The sequence below is a fragment of the Enhydra lutris genome, unplaced genomic scaffold (assembly GCF_002288905.1).
Source record: "Enhydra lutris kenyoni isolate GAN:26980312 unplaced genomic scaffold, ASM228890v2 scaffoldscaffold22, whole genome shotgun sequence".
NCBI lineage: Eukaryota > Metazoa > Chordata > Mammalia > Carnivora > Mustelidae > Enhydra > Enhydra lutris.
The window spans coordinates 4,905,510-4,929,969 of NW_019154106.1; the positions used below are offsets into that span (position 1 = coordinate 4,905,510).

At 46.8% G+C, this 24,460-nt stretch overlaps 1 protein-coding gene across 2 annotated transcripts in view; it reads left to right on the forward strand.

Annotated features, from left to right (window-relative positions):
• Positions 1 to 24,460, forward strand: part of LOC111149619 (choline kinase alpha) — a 60,741-nt gene that overhangs the window by 8,190 nt on the left and 28,091 nt on the right. For both annotated transcript variants that reach the window (XM_022506779.1, XM_022506780.1), the window contains exon 2: positions 16,705 to 16,816. In XM_022506779.1, the coding sequence (XP_022362487.1) occupies positions 16,705 to 16,816 (112 nt within the window). The remainder of the gene's footprint in view (positions 1 to 16,704; positions 16,817 to 24,460) is intronic.

Below are 24,460 nucleotides of genomic sequence, written 5' to 3' on the forward strand. Positions count from 1 at the left end.
GACCTGAGCCGAAATCAAGAGTTGGAGACTCTTAACCAACTGAGCTACCCAGGTGCCCCATGATTGACTTTTATATGTTAACTTTTTTTTTTTTTTTAAAGATTTCATTTATTTGAGAGAGAGAGAATGAGAGAGAGCATGAGAAGGGAGAGCATCAGAGGGAGAAGCAGACTCCCCGTCAAGCAGGGAGTTCGATGTGGGACTTGATCCCAGGATTCCAGGATCATGACCTGAGCCAAAGGCAGTCACTTAACCAACTGAGCCACCCAGGTGTCCCTATACGTTAACTTTTATATGACTTTTATATCCTGTAACCTTGCTATAATTCTTAATTAGTTCCTGGATTTTATTCTCAGTCTGGTCTCTTGGCTTGTCCTGCTCCTGATGCCCATGTTCTCCTTCCGGGTTTTTCCCTGCAGCACACCCCTCCACTATCTCACCATCCTCTATCACCCAGTGGAGAATCTTGTCCTGCCCTTGGACAGCCCTTGTCTTTAGCTTTTCATGAGTCTGTTTTGCATCTACAATGAAGTTGTACTCTCCATGTCTTTTATACATGTATGTATATAAGCAGGCTGTATACCCAGTGTGGGGCTTGAACTCACAACCCTGTGATCAAGCATTGCATTCTTGGGGCGCCTGGGTGGCTCAGTTTGTTAAATGTCTTAACTCTTGCTTTCCGCTCAGGTCATGATCTTGGGGTCATGGGATCAAGCCCCACATTGGGCTCTGTGCTCAGTGCGGGGTCTGCTTGGGATTCTCTCGCTCTGGCCCTCCCCTCATGCACGTGCACTCTCTTTGTAAAGGAAAATGAATAAATAAAATGTTAAAAAAAAAAAAGTTGCATTCTCTACCAAGCGAGCTTGCCAGGTGCCCCCCCCATGCCTTTCATTACATATTTACACATCTCACTGTGGCCAGTACTGTTTTCTGCTGAGTGTCCCAGTAGCCCAGGGACTTACAATGAAACAGTTAAAAGAAAAAAAAAAAGTGAGGCCTGGGAGGTCCATGTGAGCGGGGCCTTGCTGGGGGGGCACTTTATGGAGGAGGTGGCAGCAGCCCCTGTGCTCTGACAGATGGAAGACCCTCCCATGTGACAGAGCGGCCAGACTCGTGCTGCCTTCCAGGGGTGCTCAGAATAGTGACTTGGGAGCAGAATTGTAGGAACCTGTTCTGAGGAACACTTGGTAGCGCCCGGACACAGTTTTGATTGTCACGATTGGGTGGTGGCACTGCTGGCCTCCAGTGGGTGGGGGGAAGGGGTACTGCTTACCATCCTGCAGTTCAAAGGACAGCTCCTGCTCTAACTCCAAAAAGAATCCTCGGGCCCGGTGTGTCGGCGGTGCTGAGCTGGAGCAGCCCTGGGAATAGAGGACTGGAGACCAGCTTCTTCGTCTGGCACAGTCCCGCGAGTGCGCTTTTGCTTCCAGTTGCTGCTGCTGAGCCGCTGACATGCCCTCGTGTGATCATCACAGAACCCCCGCGTTAGATGCCGCTGCATTATTTGATGGTGAGAAGGCAGGCTTAGACGGCATCGGGTCAACGGCCCAGGGCCACACAGGTGTCTGCAGGAGCCAGCCGTTCACCAAGGTCAAAGGCTCTTCCCTTAACTCTGTCTCTGGGCTTGAGGTTAAGGCACCTGTTCCTGATTACCACACACTGATGGTGTCCTTTCACTGAGTTGGCTCCCTGCCCTCAACCTGAACCACGGTTGTTTCAAGTTGAGTTTTAGATGGTTAAAGGAGATTTTGCAAATATCTGCGCCCCTCCTTACTTCATTTGTGCTCCAAATTCATTGGCTGTTTTGGTATGTCACTGTTCTTTCTATTTTCCGTGTATCCAGTCCTTGGACTTGTGGATCGTTTTCCTGTTGAGAGAGTGGTTATGTTTGATCCCCCCGCCCCTGTGCGTCATCTGACTTTAGAGAAAGCGAAGTTTGGGGGGTGCCATAAGCCTCAGGGAGCCGGACTCCTGCATGCTGGGCCTGATACCATGTAACTGGCGGACAGTCTGCAGAGCTGTCAGGGGCTCATTTAGTTTTCAGCAGAATACAGCTGGCTGGTTGCAGCCCAGATAACCTCCCAGCTTGATTTAGCAGACGAAAATGTTTGTTAAAGATTTTTCTGGAGCAGGTGGGTTCTCGGGTTTATCATTTCTGAGCATTGAGCTGGTGCACCTCCATGTGGGTCTTTCTAAATGATGAAGAATACACAGATGTAGTAGGAGATGGATGGGTAAACAAAGTGTCACACTTATGTGGACCATTAGGTGATCTTAAAAAAGGAGATTCTGATACCTTCTACAGCACGGGTGAACCTCAAGGACTAACGCTAAGTGAAATAATTGCAAGTCACAAAAAGCCATAACTGTGTGATTTGACTTCTGTGAGATCTGCAGTGCGGTCAGGTTCATAGAGATGGAGTAGACTAGGGTGGCTGAGGGCTAGGGGAGGGGAGAGTGGAGAGTTAGTGCTTAATGGGCACAGTTTCAGTTTTGCAAGATAGAAAGAGTTCTGGACGGGGCGCCTGGGTGGCTCAGTGAGTTAAGCCTCTGCCTTCGGCTCAGATCCTGATCTCGGGGTCCTGGGATAGAGCCCCGCATCGGGCTCCCTGCTCAGAGGCCAGTGTGCTTCTCCCTCTGCCTGCTGCTCCCCCTGCTTGTGCTCTTTCTCTCACTCTCTGTCAAATAAATAAAATCTTTAAAAAAAAGTATTTGCTGGGGGCACCTGGGTGGCTCAGTGGGTTAAAGCTTTTGCCTTTGGATCAGGTTGTGATCCCAGGGTCCTGGGATCGAGCCCCGCATCAGGCTCCCTGCTCGGCAGGGAGCCTGCTTCCCCCTCTCTCTCTGCCTGCCTCTCTGCCTGCTTGTGATCTCTGTCAAATAAATAAATAAAATCTTAAAAAAAAAAAAAAGTATTTTTTTGGGGGGCCTGGCCGGTTCAGTTGGTTGGGTGTTTGCCTTTGGCTTGGGTCATGATCCTTGATCTTAGGGTTCTGGGATCGAGCCGCAAATCGGGCTCCCTGCTTAGTGGGGAGCGTGCTTCTCCCTCTCCCTCTGCCTGCTGCGCCTCCTGCTTGTGCTGTCTGTCAAGTACATAAATAAAATCTTAAAGTATTTTCCGTAGGAAAAATGCTTGAAAACATTGAAGCCACTTCTAGATGCAAATGCAGAGACTAGCTCAGAAGCTCTCTCCTGTATGTTTGCCTTTCACTTGTAGTTAAAACTTGTTCTTCAGCCAAATCACCGGCTACTACTTCACCACAAACCGCGTACTTGTATGTTGGTGTGACATGCACAAGTGCCCAAGATCTGTACCGTGTGTGCCAGCTTCCTGATGCAGATGTGTGCAGGCGGGTCACATCTACTGGACTACTCAGCTTTCTTCCTGGGGCTGAGAAGGTTTTGATGATCTCATCGCCTCCGTTTGGCTGCCTTTTGCACACAGAGTGTATTTACAAGCTATGTGAACTTCTCAGAGCAACCAGAATTGACTGACCGTTTTCATGGCCAACAGCTGATGGTAGTATTGGATGTTTTTGGTAAGGTGGGTAGAAAGTCTGGAAGGTTTTCTGAAGTGATCGTTGTTTCCTCTGTATGTGTTCTGGAACCAAGAGGACAGCTCGCTCCTGTGGCTTTATGGCTGGAGGATGGAGGAGTATACGGGCGCTTGTGCTGCCCCACCTGACAGGCTGGACGGTAGGAAGCCGAGGAGTCGTGGGGTAGCTTTTCCAACTTCGCTTTCTCTCTCTGGTTGGATCACTTCAAATGACTTGTTTTCAGTGTTTCAGTGGGGAGCACTTCTGCCACCTCTGGCCGCCCAGGCGAAGTACAGCTGTGTCCTAAATGGTGATGACCCACTGTGGAAGTCAGGGGCATTGTCTCATATGCCTTGTAATAGGGAAATGCCCTTTTTCCTTCTTCTTGAAAATCTCCACATTGCTGTGAAGTCTGGAAATTGTACTTAATGGGTACATATCAGAGTCACCCGTTTGAATTATGATGACCTAGTAGCAGATGGAGAGGAACTTGATTTATTTTGCACTTTGCGGGTTTTGAGTTTTTTGTGGATTTACCCTGGAGGTCAGTAACGTGTAAATTTCCCTGAGCTGCTTTACTGTCCAACACAGTAGTGTCCTGTGGGAGAGGACGGTGCTGCAGGATCTGGGACAGTGGAGGTCATGCAGAGAAAAGCAAGTTGGAGAAGAAAAAAATCTGGCACTTTCTCTGCAGCTGAAGTTCAGTTGGAAAATTCACCAAGAAGTAAATTATCCCTTATTATTATAGATTGATAATGGATAAGACAAGTCCTGGAGTATTATCTGTTTGTGACTTGAGGCAGGAAATTTACAGTAAAGGCTCAATTAACTGGGTCTCAACTTGCTGAAAATTTTCCTTCTTTTTTTTTTTTAACCACTCCCGTGCCCATAAAATCAAGTAAAGGGTGAGATTTGTGCTTATCAAACTGGCATGCCCGTACTCAAGCCACAGTGTGGTCTTACAGATCTGCCCAGAGAGCTAATTTTATTAGTGGCTTCAGAGAGTAGTTCGTATTTGCCAGTTTGTTTATTAAAACTGAAAACTGGTATATTATGGAATAGAAGAGAAGACACCACCTGGGTAGATACATGAACTCTTGCCTTTAGATTTTCGACAAGAATATTTGTTAATCTCTAATTGTCTTGTCTTAGTTAGGATGATAAGTCATAGGTACTTGATGATTAACTGGGAAGTTTGCTCAAGTGAGCTCCCTCCCTTCCTAAAAACATTGCTTTTATTTGTGAAGTGATTACAGAAGACATTTGAAAAAAACAAAGGTTATTTTGGTTCATTTTGTTTAAAATTTTTTTGAGGGGCACCTGCCTGGCTCAGTCGGTTGAGTGACTCTTGGTTTTGGCACAGGTTGTGATCTCAGGTCGTGAGATTAAGCCCTGCAGTCAGGCTCCATGCTGGGCATGGAATCAGTTTGAGATTCTCCCTCTCCTGCTGCTGCTCCTGCTTGTGCTCTCCCTCTAAAACAAATCTTTAAAAAGGAAGAAATAAGGAAGGAAGGAAGGAAGGAAGGAACCCAGGCAGACATACATCCTGTTATCGTCCAGGACCGGGTGACATTTGTGTGCCTCGAGGATAGGGTCACATGGAGAGGCTGAGGATCCTGCAGGTGTCTCTGACCTTTTCAGGGACTCCATGTGACTAACGAGAACTGCAGACAGATACGGTGTATGAGTTGCCCCTTGTCCATTTATGTGTGGATTGTGAGGGAAGAAGCTTGGGTGTCGGTAAGTTGTGTATTATCAGCGAGGAGGCAATTCATGCCTGAAGTCATGCTCGTACTTTGACTACTTTCTCCTGCCCTGGTGCTGTTGAAAATGCCATCTCTTCTGAGTTTTCCTGTCTGATTCCCTTCATTTTCCTGCCTTTGCATTTGGCCTTTCAGCTCAGTGGTGGAATTTAGGGTGCTGCATTAAAGAGCACTGTGCAGGGGCACCAGGGGGGCTCAGTTGGTTAAGCATCTGCCTTTGGCTCAGGTCATGATTCCAGGATCCTGGGATCGAGCCTCCTGTCCAGCTGCCTGCTCAGTGGGAAGTCTACTTCTCCCTCTCCCTATACCCCTGTTAATGCTCTCTCTTGCTTGCTCTCTCTCAAATAAATAAATAAACTCTTAAGAAAAAACAACAACAACATTGTGGAAGCCCTTCTGTGTGGAGATGGCCATGGCTGTTAAAGCATTAAATAAAAACTTTGAAAAGCCAAGAGAGTATTAGCAGAATGGAAATGAGTCTATAGGAGGAGGGCAAAGGGCAAGAGAGATGCATGTTAGCCGAGCTCCCCTCTCTGGACTTTACTTTAAAATGTTTCTCTTGACAGTTTTTGTAATGCCTTGGGTGCCAGGACTGTGGGACCCTGGCAACGAGAGGGTAGGAGGAGAAGAGAAGGTGGTGGGTTTTGTGTGTGAGAGCCTTCTTTTACTGGCCTCGAAGTTGAAGGGAGGAAGGAAAAGTGGCAAAAAGATAGGTGGGAAGGAAAAAAAAAGAAGAACCTGGTCAGGACCAAAGGAAAGGACCCCTGGTAGCAGTGATGGGGGGAGAAGCTCCGTGTCCAAGTGGAGTAAGAAAGGTTGTTCGAAGCTGGGAACGCAGTGCAGCCCTGCAGAAGTTTCCTGAAACTGGGTGACTTTTCTCATTCCAAAGCTCTTAGTGATGTTTCTTTCTCCAGATCCTAAAATCAGAGGAGTCTTTTTTTGTGGGCTTGATTGCTGTTAGGATCTAGCAGTTTCCCTAGAAGTATTTGATGGTTAGGAGCAGATTTTAATCAAATGACGATCGCCATGAATAAGACACAGAGGTTTAATGTTACGAGGTTGGTTCAGATAAATCAATGAATGTTCAATCTGCAGTTAACTACTTAAGGCAGAGTGGTTATCAGGTTCAAAAAGAAAATTGATAGCTTTATTGAGAAACCATGAAGTTCACCCTTTTAAATTCAGTTCAGTGATTTTTAGTCTTTTTATAGGGTTCTACAATAATCACCACCATCTTTTCAGAACATTTTCATTAACTCAGAAATAAATCCTTTACCATTAGCAGTCTCTCCCCGTGATCCCCACAACCAGTAATCTAGCTGATATCTTCTGGACATTTCATGTAGAAAGAATCACACAGTATGTGTGGACTTTGGTGACCACTTCCTTTAACTTAGTATGTTTTCAAGGTTTATTTGTGTCGTAGCACATACGGTACTTTGTTCCTCTTTATGGTTGAGTAATATTCCATTCTGTGATACACCACAGTTGATGGACATTTGGGCTTTTCCGTGTTGTGGCTATTATGGACGTTTGTGTACAGTGTTTGTGAGGACATCGTCCAGTTCTCTCGGGTGTATGTCTAGGAGTGGAACTGGTGGGTCACGTGGTCACTTGATGTTTATCCTTTTGAAGCTATCACTGATCTTTCGAAGCCTCTGTCACAGAGAATCTCTGTGGACCCAGGCAAATTTCCCCCATTATGATTGAGGAGATATTGGACAAGGTTGTCACTGCTTTGACCCACTGCAGTCTTCATCAGCACCGGGATTTCCTTTGCTACCAATCATCTTGGTACATTGCCGGCTGATTTTTCTTTTTAAGATTTTGTTTATTTATTTGACAGATTATAAGTAGGTGGAGAGGCAGGCAGTGGGAGAGAGGAGGAAGCAGGCTCCCTCCTGAGCAGAGAGCCCCATGTGGGACTCGATCCCAGGACCCTGAGATCATGACCTGAGCCGAAGGCAGAGGCTTTAACCCACTGAGCCACCCAGGCGCCCCATCTTTTTTTTTTTTTTTTTTTTTAAAGATTTTATTTATTTATTTGACAGAGAGATTACAGGTAGGCAGAGAGGCAGGAAGAGAGAGAAGGGAAGCAGGCTCCCTGCAGAGAGCCTGATGCGGGGCTTGATCCCAGGACCCTGGGATCATGATCTGAGCCGAATGCAGAGGATTTAACCCCCTGAGCCACCCAGGCACCCCACAGGCGCCCCATCTTTAAAAAAACTTTTAAGGGGCGCCTGGGTGGCTCGGCAGGGAGCCTGCTTCCCCCTCTCTGCCTCTGCCTGCCTCTCTGCCTACTTGTGATCTCTGTCTGTCAAATAAATAAATGAAATCTTTTAAAAAAAAAAACCTTTAAGATTTATTAATTTATTTGAGAGGAAGTGTACAGAGTGAGAGAGAGCACAAGCAGGGTGGGAGGGGCAGAGGGGAAAGGGAAAAGCAGGGTCCCTGAGCTCCCTCATTGAGCTCCCATGGGGCTCAATCCAAGGACCTTGGGATCATGACCTGAGCCAAAGGCAGATGCTTAACCAACTAAGCCACCCAGGTGCCCCAGATTCTTATCTTTAGATCAGAATTTTGGAACCGTTTATGATCTGTGCATTTGGGTTATGTGCTGAAGCATTAGAGTATTTTTTTTTTGAAGATTTTATTTATTTATTTGTGAGAGAGAGAGAGAGCGCGAGCGAGCACAGGCAGAGTGGCAGGCAGAGGCAGAGGGAGAAGCAGGCTTCCCGCCAAGCTAGGAGCCCGATGTGGGACTCCATCCCAGGACACTGGGACCATGACCTGAGCTGAAGGCAGCTGCTTAACCAACTGAGCCACCCAGGCGTCCCAACATTAGAGTATTTTTTGTGATAGGTATGTTTGTAATGGAATAGCTGACATATAAGAGAATTAATGATCCTGTATGTTTTGGAACACTCTGGTTCGTATTTGATGTTATGGAACCTGTTGTCAGTTAGGCTTCTATTTGAGGAAGACCTTGTATGGTAGGAAGGCATAATTGATATTCTTGCCATAAGGAACTTTAAAGAGGAGGTAGCATCAAATACCCGATTTTAGTGTTATATGGGATGGTTTTTGTTTTGAAATGATTTTGTGGAATTTCCCAAGGTCCTCTTTAATCATGTCGATCAGTATGGTTGCCTACTATGACACAGCGTCTTTGACCCATTTCTGGGCCAACTGAAATTTTAGATTATCTGCTATTTTACATTTTCCAATTTGATCTTCTCTTCTCAGTGTTAGTGCAGTTAATTGTTTGGCTTTATGAAGAGGGTGATAGATTGACATTTACCAGTTTTGGAGTTACGCAGCGTGGAGCCACTGATGCATGTTGCCAAGAAGTCTTTTTTTTTTTTTTTTTTAAGATTTTATTTATTTATTTGACAGATCACAAGTAGGCAGAGAGCCGGGCAGAAAGAGAGAGAGGGAGAAGCAGGATCCCCCCTGAGCAGAGAGCCTGATGCAGGGCTCGATCCCAGGACCCTGAGATCATGACCTGAGCCAAAGGCAGAGGCTTAACCCACTGAGCCACCCAGGCGCCCCATTTTTTTTTTTTTTTTAAAGTTTTTATTTATTTATTCGACAGAGAGAGATCACAAGTAGACAGAGAGGCAGGCAGAGAGAGAGAGAGAGGGAAGCAGGCTCCCCGCTGAGCAGAGAGCCCGACGCGGGACTCGATCCCAGGACCCCGAGATCATGACCTGAGCCGAAGGCAGCGGCTCAACCCACTGAGCCACCCAGGCGCCCCCCATTTTTTTTTTTTTAAGATTTTATTTATTTGAGATAAAGAATTGTGCATGATCGGGGGAGGGGCAGAGGGAGAAGCAGACTCTGTGCTGAGCAGGGAGACTGATGTGGGCCTGGATCCCAGGATCCTGGGATCATGACCTAAGCCGAAGAAGCCAGCTGAGCCACCCAAGGTGCAGCCCCCAAGAAATCATTTGAATAAAGCTGACTCTCAACATGTTTTGTAATTTATTTTAATAAATGCATTTTTTCTGTATTAATGTACCTATAAATATTTCCAGTGCATCAGTTTTTTAACTTAAAATATTTCATGGCCTTTAGACATAAAAAAATTTTTAGTTATCTCAACTAGCAATTTGATTTTTTTATTTATTAATTTTTAAAGATTTATTTTAGAGAGAGAGAATATGTGTGCATAAATGGGGAGAGGGAGAGAGAGAGAGGGAGAGCAGACTCCCTACTGAGTGGGGAACCCAATGGGCTCAATCCCACATCTCCAAGACCACGACCCAAGCTGAAACCGAGAGTCAGATGCTCAACTGACTGACCCACTGGGGTGCCATGCAGTTTGGTATTTTTAAAAGTTATATTTTGATCTATCAAGTTTTCATTGTTAAATAAGTGAGACAAGAATATGAAATAGGGAGTGCCTGGACTGCTCAGTTGGTTAAACATCTGACTCTTGGTTTTAGCCCAGATCATGATCTCATGGTTGGGAGATCAAGCCCCATGTCGGGCTCCTCACTCAGTGGTGAGTCTGCTTGAGATTCCCTCTTCCTCTGTCCCCCTACTTGCATTCTCTCTCTCTCTCTCTTAAATCCATAAGTCTTCAAAAAATAAGAAAAAAATACGAGAGGGGAGTTCTGATGTGCTGATAGGCAAAGAGTGAGTGGTGTGGCTTGGTTGTAGGACACTTTGGCAATGGGTAGCAAGAATTTTAAAATGTTAGTGCCCTTTGACCCAGAAAAACCAACTGTAACTGAAGGGTCTCATCAGACTGCATAAAGGTTGACGTACAGGTGTACATACTGTAGAGTTATGGATGGAGTAAAAAGTTATGAAAAAGCCACAGTGGGCCATTGGCTAAACCATGCTTAGTCTTTAAGATGAAATTGTGTGTGTGATTAAAAATTGAGTTTTTAGGGGCACCTGGGTGGCTCAGTGGGTTAAAGCTCTGCCTTCTGCTTGGGTCATGATCCCAGGGTCCTGGGATCGAGCCCCGCATTGGGCTCTCTGCTCAGTGGGGAGCCTGCTTCTCCCTCTCCCTCTGCCTACCTCTCTGCCTACTTGTGACCTCTGTCAAATAAATAAATAAATAAATCTTTTTTTTTTTTTAATTGAGTTTTTAATGCTGAATTGATGGAAAATGCTTGTACTATAAATGGAAGAGGAAGTTATGGAGTAATACATTCAGTAAGATCCCAATTTTAATAACAAGAAAGAAGTAGGAAAAGAGGCCCTTAGGAAAACGACAACCAAAAAACCCAGAATGCTAGGGGACCCTGGCTGGCTCGGTCTGTAGAACATGCAGCTCTTGATCTCTGGGTCAAGAGTTCAAGCCCCAGCTTGGGCGTGGAGTCTGCTTAAAAAAGAAAAGAAACAAAACCACCCAGAATGAACAAAAGTGGTTATGTTCAAATGACAGAATTTGGGTAACTTGTTACATTTTTTATTTTTGGGGTCTTTAAGATCCACAATAACATGATTTTTTAGAACATGAATTCCGAGATCTAAAAGGCAAAACCATTTACTACACGTCACAAGCAGCCTACTTTCGTTGCTCCAGTAGAACTGATAAAACTTAGCTGAGTCCCTAACAGCACACCCAGGTCCCCTGAGTTCTTTGTCGCTCGTGGTGGATATGAACACGAAAGTGACAGCAGCAGCGCGCTCCTCAGCTACTGTGTGGCTTCGTTCTCCCTGAAACGACTTGCTTCAGCGTAGAAACCCATTAGCCCTAGTTCTTCAGCTTGGGGCTGGTTCTGTGCTGTGTTATTGGTTGGTTTTTCTTTCTTTCTTTCTTTTTTTTTTTTTTTTTTTGGTTGGTTTTTCTTTGGATACCCAGAGAAACTGGAAGGATTGTTTTGATATCTGATTAACGATTGGGGAGCAGCAAGCTCTTCGTGGTGCTCGTGGCTCCCCTGGCTGGGCGCTGGGTCCTGCGCCCGCTGCTGACATGTGCTAAGTGGGAAATACACGTGTTTATTTCATTTTATTTGCTCTTCTGCTTCCTGGAGTATCTCGTGTCTCCTGCGTTCAACTAGGACATGTGTGTTTCTTACAAAGCTGTTGCGGTGCTTGTTTGAAATCCTTGAGCGTTCCTGGGGTTTTACTTGGGAGAAGATTGTGACAAATTGCGTGTCAGTGGGACCCTTGCAGTTTTGCTTCCCCGTCTTGGGCCTATCTTCCCAACGTATCTTATTCCCAGTTGTGTTGTTTGGCTCATTGGTAACTGGTGTTTTTCTAGGTGGTTTCTCACAGTTTGGGTCATTTGGGATGATGACCTTGTTTCATTTATCTTGCTTGTCACTAGGAAATAACCGGCAGTTAACTTCCTCCAGCTTTGGCCTGTTGAGCAACAGGGGCTGCAGATAATTCAAGAGATGAAGGGTTTCCAGGTTGTGAGCTGGTTTCTGGCGGAGCTGGCCCGCCTGCCTTCTCTAGGAGCACGGGATTAAACTTTGAATGGAGTTACACAACTTAGAACAGTAGCTCATCTGTTTGCTCTCGCTGCTGACCGAACCCTCAAGAGTGTGTGACAGGAAGGAAAACGAGGGCTTTTAACTGATGGGATGCCTGTCCTGTCGCCTGGTAGCCGGGATCCCGTGTGGCAGGGCACTTCTGATAAGCCACGCACCAGAGGCGTTGCCCTGAGTTGAGAAGAAAGGTTAAGGCTGCTCTCATCCTTTTTCCCTCCACACTGTCCCTGTGCTTCAAGGCTCACTTGGGGGAAAACCAGAGCCTTGGGTTCCCTGGTCTCTCTGTTCCTCCCTCGCTGGGGTAGATAGCTGATTTGCATTTTGGGAAAAGAGGTCATTACTCTTGCGAAGATTCCCAGGTGCTCATGATTGCCTTGTAAGCTGTTGACGAAGTTCTTAAATATGACTTTTGTTCACATCTGGGAAACACAGTTTTGGTGGAAGCACATTCGAGTTTTTCACTGGCTAAGAAAAATCGTTACATATGGAAAAAAGTCATTTTTCTTTTTATTTATTTTTAAAAAAAAGATTATTTATTTATTTATTTGGCAGGCAGAGATCACATGTAGGCAGAGAGGCAGGTGGGGGCTGGGGAAGCAGGCTCCCCGCTGAGCAGAGAGCCCCATGCGGGGCTTCATCCCAGGACCCTGAGATCATGACCCGAGCCAAAGGCAGAGGCTTAACCAACCCACTGAGCCACCCAGGCGCCCCCATTTTTCTTTTTTTAAAAAGGGCTTTATTGAGATATGGTTCACATACCATATAATTCATCCATTTAAATAAAGTGTGTATATCTGGTGGGTTTTAATATATTCACAGGTATGGGCAGCTGTCCTCTCATAATCAATTTTAGAACATTTTTCTTATCTCAGAAGGGAACCCTGGCCCCCAGCCCTGTTTGGCCCAGTCTTGGGCCCTCACTGATCTGCTTTCTGTCGTGTTATTTCATTGTTCTGGACAGCTCACATGAATGCGATTGCAGAATATGGAACTGGGTTTCCTTCACTGAGCATAATGTTGTAGCACATGTCAGTACTTCATTTCTTTTTAAAAATCATTGTGGTAAATTGTACATAGCCTGAAATTTACTATTTTTAACCATTTTTAAGGGTATCGTCCAGTGGATTAAGGGTGTTCACTCTGTTGTGCAACCCTCACCCCCATCTCAGGAACGCTTCCTCTTCCTGGTCTGAAACTCTGTCCTCATGAAACACCAAGTCCTCTTTCCCCCCTGGTGAGCACCGTCCTTTGACATTCATGAGTTGAGACTGTGTTTTTAGTTTACTGGAATGTGCTATATCCTTTGGGTGTGCAACCCTGCTGACATCTTAATTTTAGCCACGGAAGACTTGTTTCCTGGAGTCTGAACTCCAGAACCATTAGATAAATTCACCTGGGTTTTTTTTTTTTTTAATTTTATTTATTTAAGTAATCTCTACACGCAACATGGGGCTTGAACTCATGACCCTGAAATCAAGAGCTGCACGTTCCATCAGCTGAGCCAGGCAGGCACCCCAAATTCGTGTTGTTTTAAACTGTCAAATTTGTGGTCCTGTGTTACAGCAGTCCCAGGAGACCAAGAGCTCTGTTGTGTGCACATTTGTACACAATCATCCTGTTACTGTCTGGCTCCCACAGCACCTACTGTGTGCTTAGCCCGGCACGGCGCTGTCCTGCCCTGTCTCGTGTCCTCATCTGTACATGGGAGGCCGTATCAGCATCCAGCCTGCGGGACTGTGGAGGGGGGACCTGAGCTAACCTGTTGAACACTGCAGCCTAGGGAACTCGTATTTATTTACCTATTTATTTAAAAGATTTTATTTATTTGACAGAGACACAATGAGAGAGGGAACACAAGCAGGGCGAGTGGGAAAGGGAGAGGCAGGGAGCCTGATGTGGGGCTCGATCCCAGGACCTTGGGATCATGACCTGAGCTGAAGGCAGATGCTTAACGACTGAGCTACCCAGGCATCCCTCAGGGAGCTCTTAAAATGACTACAGAGGGGCCCTTCGATGGCTCTGTCGAATCAGTCTGATCTTTGATTTTGGCTCAGGTCACAATCTTAGGGTCATGGGATGGAGCCCTGCATTGGGCTCCACACAAGTTCTCTCTCTCCCTCCTTCTCTCAAGAAAAAAAAAAAAAAGAAAGATTCCCTCTCCCTCTGCCCCCTTCACCCACTCAAGAAAAAGGAAATGACTAAAGAAAGTGCAGCTCTTTTACAGAGGGGTGAATTTGAGGCCCAGAGAGGTTTAGTGATATGCCCAAGATCACACAGCTAGTAAGTGGCAGTACTGGGATTTGAATCCCTGGCCCTGAAGCCAGTGGTCTTTCTTGTAGCATGGTGCCTTCCCCCAGGACTGTCTCTTAGGGAGCTTACAGTCTAATTAATCAGGGAGCCAAGCCGAGTCCACCATACCTAGTAAGGCAGACATAACAGGTGGGAGTGTGGAGAAAAGAGACAACAGTGCTGCTGGTTATCGTCGTCTTCAGAAAAGCTTTACTGAGCACCCACCATTGGGCGTTACTGGGCCTTGGGAATTGTATTGAGACCCTAGTAGCCCTGTCTTCAAGGAGTTAGCAAGGAAGAGGGTGAAAGCTTCTTGCAAACGTTGGACTTTGAACCAGGTCGTGAACTGTAGGGAGTTTTTAGGTAGCAGAGAAGGGTAAGGAGGGGTTTGCAGATCGGGAGAGCACCAGTGAGGGGATTGTGATAAGCTGTATCCGTTAGTACTAGATTGAGCTGCTTATAGCGAAAGCCCTGGAGTAACTGTGGCTTAAACAACACAGAAATTTATTTCCCTCTTATGTGAAGGTGTCTGGAAGTAAACAGGCTGGGCGGGTGTGGCAGCTCCCTGGGCTTGATGAAGATGTGGGCTCCTTTCAGCTAACGCTCAGGCATTCCTAGGCTGTGGCTCATTCCCACAATCTAAGAAGCTGAAAGCTCTGGCCATCTGTGCCCATGCAGACGCTGGCACAAAAGTGGAAACAGCACTAGACATTTCAACATAGAGAATTTAATAGAGGGAATTGGGTGAACAGGCGTTAGAAGACCAAGGAAGCAGAAATGGGACCCCGTGGTGCAGAGAACTGCAGGAAGCAGCCCCTTCCCTGGGCTGGGGGACCAAGGGAAGGTGGGGGTTATCGGACCCTGGAGCTGGGCCCCCCCGTCCCTGTGAAGAGGGCACCGCGTGGCTGTTGCTGGCATCTGAGGACTTGAGCACCCCGGGAGCTGGGGCCCAGACTCTGATCTAGTATCCTGGAGAAGGGGGGTTCCCCTGTTGCTACTCCAGGGCTCGGTCAAGAACAGCAAGCCAGCCTGTCTCCTTCCTCCTGCCTTCCGGCCTCCCGCCAGGCCCCACACTGGCAGACCCCCCAACTGGGAGCAGCTGGCAAAGGAGATTGATAACGGGCGGGGCCCCCGGCCCAGCATCCCCGCGGGCAACAGCAATGTGGATGTGGGGCTCGGAGACAAGAGCTTCGAGACTGACACACTGTCCTCTCCTGGTTTCAGACAGCAGGATGGAGGACAGGGAGAAAGGGACAAAGGCCATGAGGACGTCTGCTGTTGACTTCCAGAAGTCATTTATCTGTCAGCACCTGGTCACACGGGCACGCCTGCCCGTCAAGGCAGCTGCAGGACAGTCTTCGTGCCGGGCGCGCTGCTGCCGGAATGAGACCTGGGAGGGCAGGAGGGCGTCTGCCGCAGAAGCGGACTTTTCAGAACCGTTAGCCCACGTGAATATTCCGGCATTAACAACCCTCCAGGGAAGAATTTCTCTCTGCTCTCCTTTCTCCCCACACCGTGTCCAGGTCTGCATTTCGTCGCTCTCAGCAGTGCTTGGCCGGGTGTCCTCGAACTCCCTGTGTGGTTCTGTAGCTGATACTGTAAGTTAGGTGCGTAGTTTAGTCTCCCCTCGGGGAGCCCAGCTTGATGGGACGGGACTGGTTACGGAGGAGCTGGCGGCTCCTGTGACGGGCTGTCCTTCCGGATGGCTGCGGTCTGCTCTCCCGGTCACTTTCTCTCCGGAGTTGAGGGTCTCCGGCGCTCTGACGCCGCACCTCTGCAGGCGGGGGTGGACTCGGTTCGCAGGAGCGTGCGGCCCCCGAGCTGCCCGGGATTTGGAGCTCTGACGGTTGTGGGTCTGGTTTGTCTGCATCAGAGGGCTGTTTCTTGCGCAGGCGAGGTGCTTCGCGTCTGGGGCTCCCAACTGTGCGGCTTCTCGTATTCCTTCCTTCAGCTGCCATCCCTCCATTAACTGCCCCTCCTCTCGACCCACGCAGGTGCTTTGTCCCCAGAGCGGTTCCCCTGCTGTTTAAATGACCGCTGTAACTTGTTTCCTGTCTCTCGTCGTCAGAGTGGAAGGTTCAGGGCGCTGCGATCTCCGATCATTTCCTCTGAGCGGCCCAGAGCCGGTTAATGTTGCAAGTTCTTTGAAAAGGCTGTTGGTCGAAATCGGCTGCGATGTTTTTAAGAACGTGGAACTAGATACGCTTCAAGTGGACGGGCCTCGGGGAGGTGGACTAAGTACTGCCCCAGGATTTTAGTCTGGTCGTTATGGGGATGGAGTGGAGGTTTGGGAGCAGCAGAGCAGGAGCCTGCAGGAGCGCGCCTCGGATGCCCCACCCCGGTGTGGCGCGAGGCCCTCTTCGTCCTGCTCCTTCTCTAGAGGCGCTCGGCCTGTGCAGGTGCACACCTGCAGTCCACACAGAGCTCCCCTCCGGCGTCAAGCTAAGAACCGATAGGGAATTTGCTGTTTGTCATGTGACTCTGAGATTGAGCCAAATACTTGGAGCTCATGGTGTGTCCTGCAGGTATCCCTAGAGCCGATCGGGTCTTTGATGGGAGCAGTGGCCATGGGGCCCTGATGTCTCAGCCGTCATCGTCCGAGAAGGGCGGGTGAGCTGCCTTTCAAACTCCTGATGCTTACTGTCCTCTTCCTTTCCACAGAGGTGGCCTCAGTAACATGCTGTTCCAGTGCTCCTTTCCTGACTCCGTGGCCACCATTGGTGACGAGCCTCGGAAAGTGCTCCTGCGGCTCTATGGGGCGATTTTAAAGATGGTGAGTTTGTAGGCTGCGTGGGGACGGGAGGGCCCTGGGAACAGTTTTCATCCTCTCTCCTGAATTACCTGGGAAGAGATGTTAAATACTTTAGTGGTGTTAGTGAAGCTATTTTTACATATTGCTTTTATTTTAATTGGGCTGCGCAGCTGGGTTTTTTGCTGATAATCCTGTTATGTTCTGAATTCCTGTTCTTGCTTATAATTTATTAGTAAGCCAGTACAGGTATCTTCCAGCTTTATATCCAGAGAAAAGTATGATGTTGGCAAAATCTTTAGTCGTGGTTATGATGCTTGGATTTTCCACACTTTGAAATTTTTAGCTCAGACCTAGGTTGTAAAATTCTAATGATAAAAAGGTATTGTTTTTAATAACATGATCATAAAGGTTTTTACAGGGCACAGGGGAGACCCGTGGGCAAAGTATGATCTCAGTGGAGCTGAATTTACTACCTCCCTTCCTTTTTTTTCCCTTTTTTTAAAAAAGATTTTATTTATTTGACAGACAGAGATCACAAGTAGGCAGAGAGGCAGGCAGAGAGAGAGGAGGAAGCAGGCTCCCTGCTGAGCAGAGAGCCCCATGTAGGGCTCGATCCCAGAACCCTGGGATCATGACCTGAGCCGAAGGCAGAGGCTTAACCCACTGAGCCACCCAGGCGCCCCCTCCCTTCCTTTGAGATCTCTTTAAAACATTGAAATTGTTAGACTCATAATCTTTCTAAAAATTTATATTACTTAATTGAATCTAACTTTCAATTAAAGTGCCCTATTTATTGAATTGTCTTAACCAATTGTAGGAGATCCCAAATGTCTGGATTTTTTTTTTTTTTTTTTTACTTATACCATGAATTTATCATTTTACTGACCACACATACAGATGTTTGATATATCTCTATGGTAGAATTTTAATATCCATTTAGATCTTCAGAAGGGCCTGTTTTGGTCTTCATGAGATGGAGAATAGTTTTCCTACTTAATATTATAAGAGACTAGTCTCAGCTCAATCTGAAGGCCAGATTATGCCCATGTCTATGACAATTCGACTTTAATGTTCAAAAATATCAAATTTACAGCTGGACTCTGTGTCGTAATGTGACTGAGCCTTTTCATTGAATAGTTTTCCTTGGCCTTGTCAGGCTTTGCAGTGCTCAGGATCTGAGCGTTGGAAGCCACGCGCCCTTCACCCAGAAAACCTGAGGCCGCTTTGTGATGAGGAACACACAGCTGATCCTTACCTCTGACCCATCGGTAGATGGTACACAAGCGACAGTTGGGTTTTTCATCCAATCAAGTTGCACTTCCAAAGCACAGTTTTTGAAGAACCCAGTTAATGCCCTTTTGGTACTTTCAGTGAAATCAGTCTTGAGCCATTTTATCTTTGCCATCCTCTAACCATTAGTCCCTTTTCTTTTCATTTGTGTGCTTTCTTGTGGGCAGCACTTTTAAAATACTTTAATAATGAGCTGCTGGAATTGCACATGATACAGACGATTGTTTAAATCTGATTTTTGAGGCTTTCGTTTGTATTTATAACTTGAACTAGGGGTGTTTTAGACGTGCACCGTGGTCCCCTCCAGGTGCTGGCTAAGCTCAGCGGCAGGCTCTCCTGGACCTGTGCTGTTTGGGATGCTGGTCGCCAACCACAGGGGCTAGCAAATGTTTGAAATACGGCGAGCCTGACCAAAGATGGGAATTTTGAATTTTAATTACTTTTAATTAACTTAAACTGCAATGCTCGCGTGTACAGGTGGCTGCCGCATTGGACAGCATAGCTCTAGAACGTGCTGTATTACTGGATGGGTCACTTAGTGAAGCCATCGACAGCACGGCCTGGCCCTGAGCCGTTAACTCTTCCCCTAGTAAAGATTCACTATCAGTAGTTAGTAGTCTGTCCTTTTTGAAAAATTTTAGCCATCCACCATTATTGCCTTAATAGTACTTACAATGGAAATGTCTGGAAATAGAGTTAGTTTTAGCATTTCTATGTCTCTGTTTTTAGGTAACTCAAAAATAAACAGAATAAAGGCACTTCAAGTGCAATTGATTCTTGCCAAACGAATAGATTGGAGTATGTTTTACATATAGTTCTAATTTGTAGGGGGCACTCTACATTTAGCTCCTTAATTATGTTTTTATTAAGCAGATCTCAGTTGCCATTCCCAAAGGTGCCTCCTCCATGCAGGGCGGAAGCTATGCTGGGAGACGAGCAGCTCGCTAACTGGACAGTCCGTGGGTGTCTCCAGGCTCGCGGTTAAATTCCCGGACGGCAGGCTCAGTTTTACTGGAAAAAAGCCCCTCCTTCGCTTTAGAGTAGGGAATCTGTTTTCAGTATAAATACTTGATGGGTCGAGTCCTTAGTTCAAGGACACTTTTTCTGTGCAGTTCCAACTGAGTGAAAATATGAAGCCTACAGCCTCAGTTGGGAATGTTTTGAAGAGGTTTTTGGCTGAGGTTTTTGTCCTTCAGGGTTCAGCAGGGACCCTGGTTGCCAGGTGGAATTTTAGACCAGAATGGCCGTTGTAAACTGTGGGTCATTTGAATACCTTGACAGCAGGAGGAGAGGAACCAGGCTCTGGGGACTCTGAGAAACGGCGGCGGGAGAGGCGGACCCTGAGCCCGTGAGGCACAAGCCAGGTGACCGCTGCCAGCAGGTGCCAGCAGAGCCAAGCTCCCCCAGCGCCCGGCCAGGGATCTTGCCGCAGAAGCCAGTGCCTTTTCAGATATTTCCACCTCCAATTTAAAGGATCTATAATTTTTGTTGCTGGGGTGTGAGTTCACTCATATTGCCGACAGCTCTTTGGAACGAATCTAGCCTCCGGTGGAGGGACAGATAGACCAAGTCCGCCATGAGGCCTCTGTTCCCACCACAATAAAAAAATGTCCCAGCATTGATAGTGATTGTTAGGATTTGCATTCATTAAGAGAGGCGGCTGAACAAATCCAGAGCCCGCCCGGATAATAAATCCGTTACTTTCAGAAATGAAGGGATTAAAGACAGAAACGGAACGCAACTCAAATGCTGTACTTTCCCTGTCTGCGCGCTCTCCCTGTGGGGAAAGCACACTGGTCCCGCTGCAGGTGTGTGCGCTGCCCGGATAGACTGGGGCCCCCGAGAGCAGCTGTAGGAATGCAGCGTAGGGAGGCCTTAGGGGGCGTAGGGAGGCCTTAGGGGGCGTTAGAATAAGCTCCTTCCCTAGCAGTGTTAACTGACAGCCGCAGGTGGGGATAGAGCTGTGTGTTTTCTCAGACGGTCTTGCTGTCTTGCCTAATGACATGCTAGAGCAGTTACGTCCCTTCCTTCCCTTTCTTCTTCGACACTTCAGAGTTTTTTGCTCTGAGAATCAAATATGAAGGTTAACTGTTTCTTTGATTTACATTTATAGTCCTTTACGTGTGACTTTACTGAAGCTGATTAGATGCTGCTCCGCTTTTTCCTTTTTCTTCACCGCGGTGTTGTGAGATGGCCGAGGCCGTGGCAGTGGGGTCCTTCTCCTCAGTGCTAGTCACTGCAGGCTAAGGGGCAGAAAGCCGACAGTTTCTGTCCCCAGAGTTTGTTCTCTCCCAGCCCGTTTCTGTAACGCATACACTATAAACATCAAAACATCCGTCTGATCCAAAAGCAGTGCCTGCCAACCCAGTTCAGGTCCGCTTCACACGGCCTAGCTCTCATTTTAACGAGGAGGGTTAGTTTCAAAGTTGCACAAATGTTGGACACAGATTTCCCCTGTAGGATCACCCCGAGGAAAGTAGGATAATTTAATAGAGGTTGAGAAGTCCTGGTTCAGCCTTTGCCCTGTGGAAAGAGATGTGATTGCTAGAAGAGAGCTTGAAACGATAATGCAAGCTATAAATGTAACTTGGTTTTTTTCCTTTCTGATGCTGGGAAGGCACATGAGCTCCGCAGCGTCCAGTAGCAGCCTTTTCAAAGCAGCAAGTTTGGCTGATTACAAATAACCTGTTTGCTTATTTATCATGAATTGTGGAAGACACAAATGTCAGTACGTATTGTTCATTCAATGTAACCTGTGCCAGTTGGCGGAAGTCTCAGAGGACTGCTTTGTCCCTTCCTCTGTCCGAACAGTGACTCTGTGTTGAGCCGATTCCTTCTGTGCATGAATGGAGAGATTTGGCCTCACTGTTTGAACGGTCTCACGGGCATGAATGTCTATAATCCACTCAAAGATCTCTTGGGTGTTGTCTGGGAAAACGTTTTTGTGTGTTCTTTGAGCAGTAGAAGGCTAATATTAGTGCTTGTTGAGTACTAACCATAATAAAACTAAAGGCATCAAGGCACAACGCAGATATGTATTCATGACTCAAAAGAGTGCAGTCTGGGACATGGTCTGTTTTAAATCCAGAAAGCAGAATGCCATCTTCCCTGTTTTCTCTTAATCCCAGTTGAAATAGAAATTAACTCCACCCCCCCCTCCCCGCCCCAAATATGGGAAACAGACCACATGGGAAGAGCCCGTAGATAGTTCGTACTGCAGGATCGGAGATGGAGGGACGGACTGCTCACAGACATTGCAGAGAGCGCCGGGTGCGGGCTCCCTGGTGGAGAGCCCTGCTTTGTCCCGGGAGACCGGGGAGAGCACACGTCCTCATCGTTACTAGGATCATCATGAGTTTCAGTTGTTTTGTTTACTCTGCGTTTAAAAAAAAAAAAAATCCCCTTGGACTTTGAGTGTGGCATAACTTTGTCCATTCCTAAGGTAGTCCAGCTTCCCTCCCAGAAGTAACACAGCGTTCCGGTGTTGCTGTTCCCATTTGGTCTAACCTAGTATTTCTTCAGTTAATACTCGAGACAGAGTTGCCCAGTCCCTGTCTGTGGCCCTTTCATACCTGCTTTGGTGCCTTCTTCTGATAACTAAACAAATCGCAGACTACGGTGTCTAATTTTGATATATGCAAAGTGTCTTTGTCTTGCTGGTCTTAAATGTTTGGGATTTATAGCATGAAGCCGATACAGATTTCTGGCCCCTGGAGTGACGGTGTGACTGCAGCCCACCCGTCCGGGGAAGGAATGTCCTTGTGTTGGGTGGCGTGAAGGGCACTTGGGGGTAACGTACCACTTTAGCTGTCATGCATGTGTTCTCTGCCGCAGGCTGTCCATGCGGTCGTGCCTGGAGCACTCTGGTTTCCAGGTGACAGACACGATTCACGGTATAGTATGAGCCTCGGAAGCTGCAGCATTCTCTACAGCTTTCTTTTCTTTCTTTCAGTTCTTGGTTTCAAAAAATGCTTTTGAAAAAAGACAATTGCAATGCTTTTGTTAAGGAGCACCAGCGACAGTCTGTGCTGTGCTCCAAAAGTACAGCGATGAACATGTCAGAGTGTTGTGGAACGATGTAACGAACATACCACTTTTTGGTTTGGGGGTTTCCTCCCCCCCCCCCGCCCTTTACGGTCCAGGGCAAGTCCAATCCCTTTCTTCTGTTTCCTCAGTAGAAAATGATTTGGTAACTTTAGAAATGTACAGGCCTCAAAATTCATTTGAGGTATTTCACTCCTTCTTCCTTCATACTACTTTGAGCTTTAAGGAAGCACCGCGCTGTGTTGGTATTTTGGTCAGAGTTAGAAACGGACTCTCTTCTTGGTGCTCATCAGTTGGTATCCTCCCCGTAGCTGGTGGCTTTACGAGGGTCAGCAGTGCTGGTCTGGCGGGAAGGCGCACAGGCCAGGGAAACCAGTCCGCCTCCTGGAAACATGTTGTTTGCAGGTCCCCCCCGCGGGGTGCTTCTGACTAATGCTCCCGAAGCCTTGGGGGTCTTGGGGCAGCGGGTTACCCTGGATCAGACATAAATTTTGAGAAGGTCCTGGAAGGAGCCTTTCTTCTGGTTCATGTCTTTCTAAAGCCTCATAGAACTTCTGGTCTCCCCTTGGTGAACCAAGTCATTGCATTTTGCCAATTTCAGAGGATCAAATTGTTTTAGAATGTTCCTCGAGGTAACTGAAGATGCTCTAGAGAAGACCATTAAATGTGAAAAATCGTTGGTCTGCTTAAGTTCTCACAAGTCATATATGCTCATTAGAGAATCACGTAAGCTATACTTTTATTTTTTTATTTTTTATTTTTTTAAGTAAAAAAATATTTATTTATTTGACAGAGAGAGACACAGCCAGAGAGGGAACACAAGCACAGGGAGTGGGAGAGTGGGAAGAAGGCTCCCCCCTGAGCAGGGAGCCTGATGTGTGGGGCTTGATCTCAGGACCCTGGGATCATGACGTGAGCTGAAGGCAGAGGCTTTAACCCACTGAGCCACCCAGGCGCCCCAGCCGCGGTGCGCTTTTAAAGATATTTTGGAGGCAGATGTTTCCGCATTACAAATGACATCTAAGTAGCTGGATGCCACTTCATGCCGTTTTCTCTGTGCTGCTTTCACGGGTAGATTTATATGCGCGGCCACACGTACCCAGACTCTAGGGAAAGCGAGGTGTGCTTTGTTTGAGCGCACAAATGTGGCTTTATTAAAGTAGTTCAGTTGTAAAACCAGCTCCTTCGTCATTAGAGGAATCTGTCATTAAGAACTGGCCAGATGATAAGAGTTTTTTCTGCCCAGTAGTTCAGACAAATTTAAAGAAATAAATGTTATATTTTGGAGTATTGGGTGACTTTAAATAATAGAACATTTTTGAATCCTAAAATTACATGAGATAAAATTCAATCAAATGGTATTTCCTCATCTTAGGCCCTAAAGTTGTCTTACTATTTCCTGATTTTCATTTTTTTTCAGAGCATGAAATAAAACATTTAACAAACTAATAACCTGGAATATAAAAGGTACTTTTTTCCATAGTCTTTATTTTATTTTAAGATTATATTTATTTATTTGACAGCGAGAGAGGAAACACAAGCAGGGAGAGTGGGAGAGGGAGAAGCAGGCTTACTGCTGAGCAGGGAGCCTGATGCAGGGCTCTATCCTAAAACCCTAGGGTCATGACCTGAGCCGAAGGCAGACGCTTAATGACTGAGCAACACTTTTTTTTAAAAAACTTTTTTTTTAAAGATTTTATTTATTTTATTTGAGAGAGAGTGAGCGAGAGAGAACGCAAGTAGAGAAAGTGGCAGAAACAGAGGGAGAAGCAGGCTTCTCATTGAGCAGGGAGCCCAACGTGGAACTCGATCCCAGGACCCCAGGACCCTGACCCGAGCTGAAGTCAGGTGCTCAACCCACTGAGCCACCCAGGCGCCCCTCTGTGTTTATTTTTAAAAAGACTTTTTATGGGGCGCCTGGGTGGCTCAGTGGATTAAAGCCTCTGCCTTCGGCTTAGGTCATGATCTTAGGGTCCTGGGATAGAGCCCCGCATCGGGCTCTCCACTCAGCAGGGAGCCTGCTTCCCTTCCTCTCTCTCTACCTGCCTCTCTGCCTACTTGTGATCTCTGTCAAATAAATAAAATCTTTAAAAAAAAAAAAAAGACTTTTTATTATGGGGAATTTCAGATACATAAAAAAGGGGAGCAGGAGAGTAATGAGCCCCAAGTACCCCACGGTCCATCTTTCCCGCTGACCAGCCCTTCATCCTCGCTCTTGTTCATTCTCCGGGTTTCTCCTGAAGCACCTTCCAGACATCACATTAGCATTTCCATCTCTGTCTATAGAAGATGATTTAAGAAAAAAAAATGACCATAATAATGTTTACATCA